This window comes from Brassica oleracea, chromosome C3 (genome assembly GCF_000695525.1).
Source record: "Brassica oleracea var. oleracea cultivar TO1000 chromosome C3, BOL, whole genome shotgun sequence".
NCBI lineage: Eukaryota > Viridiplantae > Streptophyta > Magnoliopsida > Brassicales > Brassicaceae > Brassica > Brassica oleracea.
The window spans coordinates 29548030-29559109 of NC_027750.1; the positions used below are offsets into that span (position 1 = coordinate 29548030).

The 11080-nt window shown below is 33.8% G+C and overlaps 1 protein-coding gene and 1 long non-coding RNA gene across 2 annotated transcripts; both read right to left on the reverse strand.

Moving 5' to 3' along the window:
• Window positions 1-1419: 1419 nt before the first annotated feature.
• Window positions 1420-2673, reverse strand: LOC106330341 (LRR receptor-like serine/threonine-protein kinase GSO1). The gene has a single exon (XM_013768825.1). It carries the CDS (start codon window positions 2671-2673, stop codon window positions 1420-1422), a length of 1254 nt encoding a protein of 417 aa, XP_013624279.1.
• A 3337-nt stretch (window positions 2674-6010) lies between these two features.
• LOC106332936 lies at window positions 6011-7283 on the reverse strand. Its single transcript, XR_001268238.1, has 4 exons — window positions 6925-7283; window positions 6722-6838; window positions 6514-6602; window positions 6011-6417 (listed from the first exon to the last, which is right to left on the reverse strand). It is a non-coding gene; the product is annotated as an uncharacterized LOC106332936 (long non-coding RNA).
• Between the last annotated feature and the right edge of the window lie 3797 nt (window positions 7284-11080).

Consider the following 11080-nt stretch of genomic DNA (forward strand, 5'->3'; position numbering starts at 1 on the left):
TTAGCCTCATTCTTCTTGTTGAACAATTGATCTAAAGCTTGCCAAATGGAACTAGCGGAAGTACACCTTGAGACATGCTCAAATATGCTTGAAGATATGGACCTCTTCAAAGCAAACTCCGCCTTGGCATTCTTCCGTGTCCACTCCTTTGTCGCTTCCGGGGTTGCAGCATTTCCCCTTGGTGGTGTTGTGTTGTTACCACCGACGACATCCCATAAGTCCTCACTCACCAGGTATGACTCCATGCATGACTTCCATAACCGGAAGTTAGATTGGTTTAGGATTTCCATTCCTAATCCAACAACACGACCCGTTGCTTCCATACTTAGAATAGACCCGAGCTCTCTTTTAAAAAAACGATCTTGATGAGCACAAGATTAGCTTGGCTCTGATACCATGTAAGGAAACCACCCTTTGATAGTGTTTAGCACTAGCCCAAGACCGTAATATCCGAGAACCCGAAAGAACCAAAAGAATTTCTAAGTATGAAGAATAATATGGAAGAACTCTCAAAAGATTTAGAGAACTTTGAGTAGAACACTCTTTCTTTAAGAAAAACTTTCTTATTTTTACACTTGTTCAACTTCTTGTGTTATGTTACAAATGAGAGAGGAGAGAGCTATTTATAGGCTCCAAAAGTACAAAATATCTTACAAACCTTATCTTAATCTCTAGAACTCTCTACCATAATATCTAGATTTTTTCTACTAATACTTATCCAAAAGAGATCTCTAGAACACTTGAGGAGGTGATGATTTTTTATGATTTTTCTAGAAAGATTCTAGAACCTTAACTTAACTTTGGGTTTAGCCAAATAAGATTATTGGAACCCATAATTAAGGATAGCTCAAAATCATGTTTAACTTCGATATTTGATTCCGTTGTTAGAAAGGTTTATGATGCTCATGTATTGTTGGGTTCTTATGAACTCTGGAAATCTTGTGATACCACAGTCTGACATTTCCAACCTGTTCAGTTGTGATGAAAGAATGGAAACTGAACTCATGTTTCTGGGCGAAACATGGTTGCCTGAAAGACCCAATGTAGTCAACGACTTGAGATGCGAGGATAAAAGTATATTCAAATCAATCGTAGTGGTGGCGTTTAAGTGAGATAGGAAAAGAACTTTGAGCAACTTGAGATGCCAAAAGATACCAAAGTCAAATGGTTCTTGGGTTTTGAAATAAGTAAGATCAAGATACACAAGGTTGACAAATTTGGTTTGGATATGGATCTAGGGATTGGCCCTGGTTATTATTCACTAAAATAGTCTCAAGAGAAGGAATGGTGAAAAGAGTAGATGGGATTGGCCCTGTCAAATCGTTTTGGGAGAGATCCAACTCTCGTAACTTAGACATTGAAGATATATTCCCAATCTCAAGAGGGCCACTGAGCTGGTTATTATACACATAAATTTTCTCAAGAGAAGGAATGGTGAAGAGGGTAGATGGGATTTGTCCCAACAAAGAAGTTTAAACTTGCGTCAAAGTACTCCAAGTTGGACAGTGAATTGATGTTTGGAGGAAGCGTGCCTGTGAACTCGTTATTTCCCACGTCTACATAGGTCAGTCGGTTCAGATTCTGGATTGAAGATGGGATTTCACCAGCAAAGTTATTAGAAGAAAGGGAGAGAGTGTTGAGATAAGAAAGGTTTCCGATTGAAGAAGGAAGGGATCCACTTAGTTTACTAGAAGAGAGGATCAGAGAGGTGAGATGAGAAAGACTTCCAATTGAAATTGGAATCTTTCCTGTGATGTTAGAATCTTGAATTTTCAAAACATTCAGGTGTTTAAGGTTGCCAATGGAGTCTGGTATGTTACCTGAAAGAGATGTTTCAGAGAGGTCCAGATATACAAGAACAAGAGAGTTACTTCCATTGAGTTCTGGGAGATAGGATTCTAGATATGGATTGGTACTCAAATCAATGGATTTAATAGCAGGACTCAGAAGAGCATTCAAAGGAAGTCTTCCAAATAAGTGGCATTTATGAAGGTGGATTGATCTTAGAGAGGTCAGGTTTGAGATCATCTGAGGAATTTCTGGGGAAATGTTTACATAGCTCATATAAAGGTGTCTAAGCTTTGTTAAGTTCTGAGCAAGTTGAACAAGAAAGGGTTTCTCTATAAACAAGGGACGACTTTGAGAGAGGTTAAAACAAGAAGAAAGGCCGAGAGACACCAACTTGGTAAGATGAAGATTCTCAGGTGGAATCTGACCAGAAAACCAAGAGTGGGAGAGGTTAAGTCTTCTTAACCCCATGAGTTTATTGAAGCCAGACGGAATTGGAGACGCATTGAAATCGTTGTAAGCAAGGTTGAGATCTTGGAGATGTCGCAGTCCAAAAAGACTGCTATTGGGTTTGAAATGACCATGGAGGCAGCTGAAAGTAAGGTCTACCCCAATCACCACACCAGAGGTAACATCGCATGTGATACCATCCCAATAACAACAGTCGCTGCTGTTTGCCCATGAATTTACATCGACAGGAACCAGGTAATCATATATAAACTCGTCAAGAAACTCAGGAGGGTTGCGAAGCTCAAACTCACTCTTGAACTCGAGAAGTGCGTCCCTTTGGTCGGGACGACAATATGTAAGAGAAGCACAAGTGTATAAAAAACTTGAAATAGAAGAAAAGAGCAGAAAAAGGCTCATTGAGTTGGTTGCTATCATCCTTTATCAGTATCAGTGTGTGTGTGTGTGTGTTTTGTAGTAAGTGGTGAGATCGTTCTGTAAACCTTAGTCCCTATATATACAGACACAACATGCATTGTTCATTTAGTAGTATGAGCACATCCTGCCGCAGTCGGTGACATTTTAGACATAGGTTTTCATTGTCATTCGCAATTTTACAAAAAAGCAAACAGTATTACTGTATTACTTTTAATGGTTCAACACATTATTTCCTTTCGAGTATGCAAACTTTGGTATAAGAATGATATTAAAGAAAGATATTATAAGTCATCAACGTTGGACAGTTAAAGTTAATACAGCTTTGGATTTTTCATAAAGTAGAGACGAGGATATTGTTGTTAAGATGCAAAACAAGAACAAACTCGTTGTGCTGTTCTTCTTTCATATAGTTTTGGGAAAGTGGCAATGGTTGCCTATTTACATATGGGTGTGATTGACATAACATCTCTCTTTTTTTTTTTTTTGTTTACATAACATCTTTCTCAATGACTTAATTTATCTTTATAATATACTTCATTTTTTAATTAAAATAAATTTTATTTATCTCCCTAAACCGGGCGTCATTACAGTAAGCTTATACACGAAATCAAGCAAAATCGGTACAACCACAAGATTTAGTAGATTAGACTCATCGGACACACATCCAAACTTACAATATACTTTTGGTGCAACTGGTGGGCCAACGGTCATTTTTCCAGAAGCAAAGACAGAGACTACTAAATTGGCATTACACCGATTCATAACAAAACCATTTACTTCGATTCATAGCAGTTGACGTTGAAACATGAAAACGAATTCAGACCAGCGCATTTAAAATGAAAAGCAGTCACCTAATGTATGGGGCTTATTTGTTCTTCTTTCATATAGTTTGGGAAAGTGGCAATGGTTGCCTCTTTACATATAGGTGTGATTGACATAACATCTTTCTAAGTGGCTAGTGAGATCTTTGCATTTGCCATTAATTTATGACTAGACTTTGACCCGTGTGTTTTTTGGTTTGTAATGTCAAATATTTATTATTGTTTAGCAGTTTGTTATAAATTTGTATATGTGTGAATAATTTGTGACCTTGATAATAGTGTATTCTATGTTGATTAAAAATTGAAGTGGTAATTTACATTAGTTATTGAATGTTTGTTCACATCATTAGGTTTGTATATATAAGTACTAGTGGTATTCCGGCGCTACGCGCCGGTTTCGTATGTTTTATTCTCTAATGAATTCAAAATTATTAGTTTTTATCCATTTGATAGTAGCGATGGGTTTGTATATTTTATTTTCTAGTGAGTTCAAATTTTTTTATTTATCAATTTGATAGTGATTAGTGATAGTAGTATATTATTTTGTCTTGAAGTTGCTTTGGTCAAAGAAGAATTGCATAAATGTTTTCACTCATCGATTCAATACAAATAGAATAAATAACTGATGGTTTCACCAAAATAAATATATTTGAACTTAAAACATAAAGTAAACTTGATATTCCAATTAGAAAACATGTAAATGTATGTGTTTTTTTTTTATTATCTTGTTTGGACGAAGATAACAAATTATTTCATCTTTTTAAAGTAGGAACAATCCTCACATGCGCTGTCCATGTCATATGTCATGGTGTTGCAATCTGATAGGGGCTTCATTGCGGACATATTGGTTAAATACTTTGTTTTAAAAATATTTTGAATCCAATAAGTGAATTCTTAATCATGGTCCAACATTGTTCGGATCTGAATTGACTTAATACATCAATACGTAAAACAATTTGCATGTAGTTCAATTTTTTTTTGTCTTTTAAGAAAAAAAAAACAAATGGACTGCATGTAGTTCCCATCCATTATATATTTGTTTTTTTTATCCGGTTCTTTTTTTTCCTTGTCTAATACTCCTCCGTTTTTGAATAAGTGTCACTTTGACACTTTTCACACAGACTAAAAAATAACGGAAATATATGTAAGTTGTTATTAATTACATCTTTTTGACCAATAATATTTGAGATAAATAAAATTATTTATAAAACCAATGCAGTTTGCAACTAATTTTTAGCTGAAAGTAAATATAATTTGCATTGGAATTGTAGAATGACATTTTTTTGTGTAAGAAAAAAAAAGTTAGAATGACACTTATTATGAAACAGGGGGGGTAAATGATTTTGTTACAAATAATTAATTTTAAATACTTTTTGTTTTAATTCTATTTTACTCACAATTTAATAATACAAAAAATATTGACTATTTTGTTCTCTTTTTATTTTCATCATATAATTTTACAATTTTAATTGTAACATATATTATGTAAATAGTTTTTTAGTTTATATATGTAAAACAAAGGAAGAAATATGTATTTCTTAATTGTTAATGATGTATTTTATATTTTGATTTTAAAATTGAAGTAACATGGCTTTAAAAGATGTATTCTCTGGAGGGAAGTTTTAGAAAATGGATTGATGAGAAATATATTATGTTGTGTTCCTGTGTGATGATTTTTGTACATTTTGGTTAAATGTTTTATGTTTAATGTATGTGTTGTTATATCAATGGTTGCGTTGGTGATTCATTTGTTATGTGTGATGTGTATAGTTTTATTTGTTATTTGAATAAAAAAATTGATATTGGGGGTCCATATTATATTCGTATATTCAGTTTTGTTGTACTGTGGTCCAATCTTGTGTGGGGTTTAGTGCCCCTTTTTTGGTTGGGGATAATAAGGGAGGTTTGATTTTGTTGTGCTAAGAAGCTATTTCAGGGAGCGTGATGTCTTAATACTTTCTTTCAGGGAAACGTTTCTGGTGATTGAGCATGACCTCGCCTATGTAAAATTTATGTTGAAGTAGATTGTAGGTTCGTTGCGGCTAGAAGTTGTAGTTTCTTGGTTTTATTTGGGAAAGCTTTGTTGTTATATTTGTTTTTCTAGACATTTTAGTTCATGGGTAGTGGACGATAGTAAGATAGAGTTGTAGTTGTTTAGGAGGTTGTGTGTTGATATGAATTTCAGGTTTAGTAAATCTTAATGTAACGTTGCCACTTGGGAGCTTGGTTTTAATCATGAAAGGCAAATGCCGGATGGTTGCCTTGGAGTTTTAAATGCACGTCGTCCTTTTTTTTCAGGGTGCATATGCAGGTTGTGAATCTTGAAGAATCATAGTCCTGATTAGATTCAAAATTTTGAGGAAGCGAAATCAGCAACATGCGTTACTGGCAAAAGTTTTTTGTATTCCCATATGACATGCTGCAAAGAACAGTTGAATGATTTCTCTACAATTTAAAAAACATCATGTTGACTTGCTTATCCTAAAACAACAGGTGCATTAAAAGAGAGCAACAAAAAGAACATTCACTACTCAAAGAAACCCAATATTTAAGAAAATGATGACAAACAAACCCAATATTTTTAAAATGTATCCATGTTTGTATAACTCTATTGATTCTCAAAGAAGGCAAATTACATGCCCCGACAACAAAAACCAAAACCGTAATCTTTCTAATCTGCTAGTGCTTCTGCACTAAGGCAATGAGACTGATGTACAAACAACACAACATATACTTACTCTTTTTCCCCTTCTTATTTTCTTTAAAAGCCGTTTTAATTGCGGTTTTAGCCAGGGATGATGGATTTAGTGCACTCTATGGGATAATAGATTGTCTGATCTTGAAAACTGTTCAAGCCGTTCCAAGGGCACGCGCGCATGCTTGAAGCCCTGCGTTTTTCACCTCTGATGTCTTTGCTCCATACCTACAAAATCATATTAATAACACTAATCATCCGATCAATATAACACTGAACACACCAATGGATTTTGTATTATATTTAAAAAAAAAAGTTACTTACATTTGATCACAAATTTCAATAGTCATGATAGGTTGAAGATGTTTTCATAACGTTCCTTCCTGCTACTTCAACAGCATCACAAACCTAGCCTGTCACACAAAACAGAGTTCAGGTTCAAGATGGATATAATATTAGTAGGATAATATTACGAATCCATCAAGTGTTGCAAGAACCATTTCTCCAAGAAGAAGATGAAAGAGTTTCTCACCGACCGTGCTATTAACCACTGAGCTCGAGAAGAAACCATATACTTTTATAACCTATAACCCCAGAGAGCAGCACTCCATTCGCCACTTCCTTTGTCATCTTCGTCATCTTCCTCGCTCTGTTATAACTTATAACCCAATCAGCTAGATACAAAATATAATTTTACAAACATATTTATAAAGAGAAAAAGACACAAGATTGTACCTTATGAGACATTTCAGAGTTGCATGGCTAACTTCTCTCTCCTCTGATTAAGACAACTTCCGTTTGTTTCTCCACTTGATTTTGAGAAATAAGACACAAGATTGCACCTTTCGTATTCCTATTTGACATGCTAAACTTACAGGGAGAAGCCGAAACTGTGAGTTTCCTTTGCAGCATGAAGATGTTATATATAAGACATCGACGGTTTACAGAGAAGGTGGAGAATCTTAATTGAATAAATTGAGATGGAGTGAGTGGGAGGGGAGGTGGAGCGTAATTTAGTGATTGGATTGATGGTGGAGCTAAAGAGACGGGAAAAGGTTACAGATTTTTCTATTGGAAACCATGAACACCTGAATGTTTACGGCGCTGACTATTTAGCTTGACCACGAAGACGCTAAGACAGCCCTAGAAGATATGTCGGGCCGGGATTCTTGTATAATGATGGGCCCAAACAATGAATTCAAATGGAACTTAAAGCCTTTGAAACACAATTTAATTCATTTAAGAAATAAAGAATGAGGAGCACACGTGGAAAAAAAACGCAAATGCTCTGGTGTGCGACACGTGGCGCCAAACGCCCATCTCTCCAGAGTGACGTGGCAGCAGGAGGTGAGAGAAAACCACGTTTTATTATTATAGATAAAACCAATTAGAATAAATATTAATATGTTTTTGTTCATTAAACTGTATTGGAAAATTAATTGTAAAGCGTGATTAGCAAGTTTATACTCCCTCCATTTCATAAAGTTACATATTCTAGAGAAAAAAAAATTGTTTCAAAAAGATCTATTTTTTACATTTTCAATGCATGTTTTATTAACTAATTGCAAATTTTTTTAAAAAAATAATTGTACTTATTGGATTTTTATTGGCTTAAAATTAAGGAAAAAATGTTTTATTAAAATGTGTGAAAAATCTAAAATATGTAACATTTTGAAATGGATGGCGTATATTATTGTTATTAATATGTAGCTTTAATTTAGGGACTTGTCATAGTCAATGATTTTAGGACTCTCAAACGTTTTAATTTTAGCATATCGATAGAAAATCTGATATTCTTGTTTTAATGCTTTGTCCAACTAAATCGTTAGGAAATCTATAGTCATTTATTTTTCTGTTTGTAAAAGATAAATTTCGAAACATATTTATTTACAATTATTATATACTAAACCAAATGAATTTAAAATTTTATCTTATTCATGTTACACATATATTTCGGTTTAGTGATGTTCTAGTACATTAAAATTACTATAGTTATGCTATAGTTCTAGTTTTTATTGTTAATTCAGTTAGATGTTGGAACTTGATTAAACAATATTGGTTTAATAATATATAAATCAATTTATGCATATATTGAGATCAGTGTGATACTTGCACTGGTCGACATTCCGGTTTACTTATGTTCTCGTTAATTAAATTTCGAGGTTATGCAATAGTGCTGGTTTTTAATGTTAATTCAATTTAGATGTTGGCACTTGATTAAACAATATTGGTTTACTAATATATATAACCCAGTTTATGCATACCTGAGATTGTAGTGCCACGAAAGATCAAACCCATTTATGGTTTGAGAAATAGAAATACAAATGAAATTATTGTGTAATCAAATCTTAATGGCCTTGTTATTCGGTTTTGTAAAATGGCATGAAAGCCTAACAATATATTTAGTTAAGTTGTAGAGATAATATCAGTGGCAAATGTTGTAAATACTAAGATGAAGTAAGGACAATTTTTTATTTGTACTTCAGTTTTAATAGATTAGATGATTAATTCAATTTAGATGTTGGCACTTGATTAAACAATATTGGTTTACTAATATATATAACCCAGTTTATGCATAACTAAGATTGTAGTGCCACGAAAGATCAAACCCATTTATGGTTTGAGAAATAGAAATACAAATGAAATTATTGTGTAATCAAATCTTAATGGCCTTGTTATTCGGTTTTGTAAAATGGCATGAAAGCCTAACAATATATTTAGTTAAGTTGTAGAGATAATATCAGTGGCAAATGTTGTAAATACTAAGATGAAGTAAGGACAATTTTTTATTTGTACTTCAGTTTTAATAGATTAGATGATTAATTCAATTTAGATGTTGGCACTTGATTAAACAATATTGGTTTACTAATATATATAACCCAGTTTATGCATACCTGAGATTGTAGTGCCACGAAAGATCAAACCCATTTATGGTTTGAGAAATAGAAATACAAATGAAATTATTGTGTAATCAAATCTTAATGGCCTTGTTATTCGGTTTTGTAAAATGGCATGAAAGCCTAACAATATAATTAGTTAAGTTGTAGAGATAATATCAGTGGCAAATGTTGTAAATACTAAGATGAAATAAGGATTTCCCTATGAACTAGTTGTTCCCGGTTTTTTCACACACGAACTTTTAAGCCTTGCCAAAAACCACATGAACAACGTAAAAATAATTTATTCTCCTATGAACTAGTTGTTTCCGGCTATTTCACACACAAACTTTAAAGTCATGCCAAAAAACACATGAACAATTCTATCTTTTGAATTACATACACAAACTATCAACTTTAAACTAATTCTCCTAAAACCGTAAATGGTGTTGTTTAAACGTTAACTTGGTTTATGACAGGTAGATAGTCGGTTTCATTTAGGTTGATAAAAATAGAATACTATGTCGTTTTGTTTTTCTTCTTTTTGTCAACTGCTCTTCTTCTTCAGAAATTGTTTTACTCTTCATCATCAATTGAGGATAAAAAAATTTATTTTGCATTTTCGAATTATATGACATAGTAACTGGTTTGGTAGATATTTTCGAGTTATATGACATAAAGCATATAAAGAGATCATATGACATTAATTTCTGGATTGAAGAGAATATATAAATCCCGCAGGACCGGAACCTGAGAGTAACATCCGCTTACGGAACCAATCAAGCGTCCTAGACTACGCCAATTTTATAGTTCCTTGTGACAATATATGGAGATCGGTAAGTTAGTATTTGCTGCTCTTCTTTCTTTAAACCGTCTCTCCACCTATCATAAACCAAGTTAACGTTTAAATAACACCGTTACGGTTTTAGGGGAATTACTTTAAAATCGATAGTTTGTTCATGTGGTTTTTGGCATGGCTTAAAAGTTTATGTGTGAAATAGCCGGGAACAACTAGTTCATAGGGAAATAAGTCATTTTTCCATTGTTCATATGGTTTTTGGCATGACTTAAAAGTTCATGTGTGAAAAAGCCGGGAACAACTAGTTCATAGGGGAATAAGCTATTTTCCCAGATAATATCAGTGGCAAAGGTTGTAAATACTAAGATGAAGTAAGGACAATTTTTTATTTATACTTCAGTTTTAATAGATTAGATACGACTTTTTCTTCATGCTGCATTGTTCTTAGTTTTTTATTTTTCTTTGGTTTCGGAGTACTAACTCCTACGGTCCTACCAGTTTTAATTTCCAGCGAAACTCGGACTTTGGTTTCCGGTTTTGATAAGTACTTTTCTCATAACTTTTGAATGCTCCTTTCTGAGCCACAGAGACTGGCTTAAAATTGCTAAATGCAGATTAAATACGCGCAATGCGCAATTATTACCCACAAAGCCACAACAACTCTAGCTTTCTTCTTTGCAATTTAAAAGAGAAAGACTTGAACCTCCTCAATATATATATACTGTAGTGCAGTTGGTGTTTTAACTTTTATCTCTAATGGCTCAACCTAGAAATCGCGAGTGAAATTTTCACATAATCAATGACAACAGACTAGAATGGCAGGTTACACTTTAGTAATGCTCATAATATATAGCACCAATTCTAAATAACAAAAGGCGATACCTTGACTCACACTAATTGATGATCATGAAGAAAACAAATTTTATAGAAACACATTTCAAGAACAATCAATCCATCATTGTTAAACTGGAATTCTTATCAGTTGCTAATAAACTATGATGCACGGGGACGGCATATCATTGACGTCTCGCGTACCAGCGGCGTTTCAGGGACGGGGACGGCGCGGGGACGGTGTGGGAACGTTTCCGAAACGTTTCAGAGAGGCTGGGGACGGCAAAGGTTTCTGGGGACGGCATGGTTAGGTTTTGGAAACGTTTCCGAAACTTCTAGGATGTATAGTCGGCATAATTTTGTAAAAGTTTGATTATTTACTTTT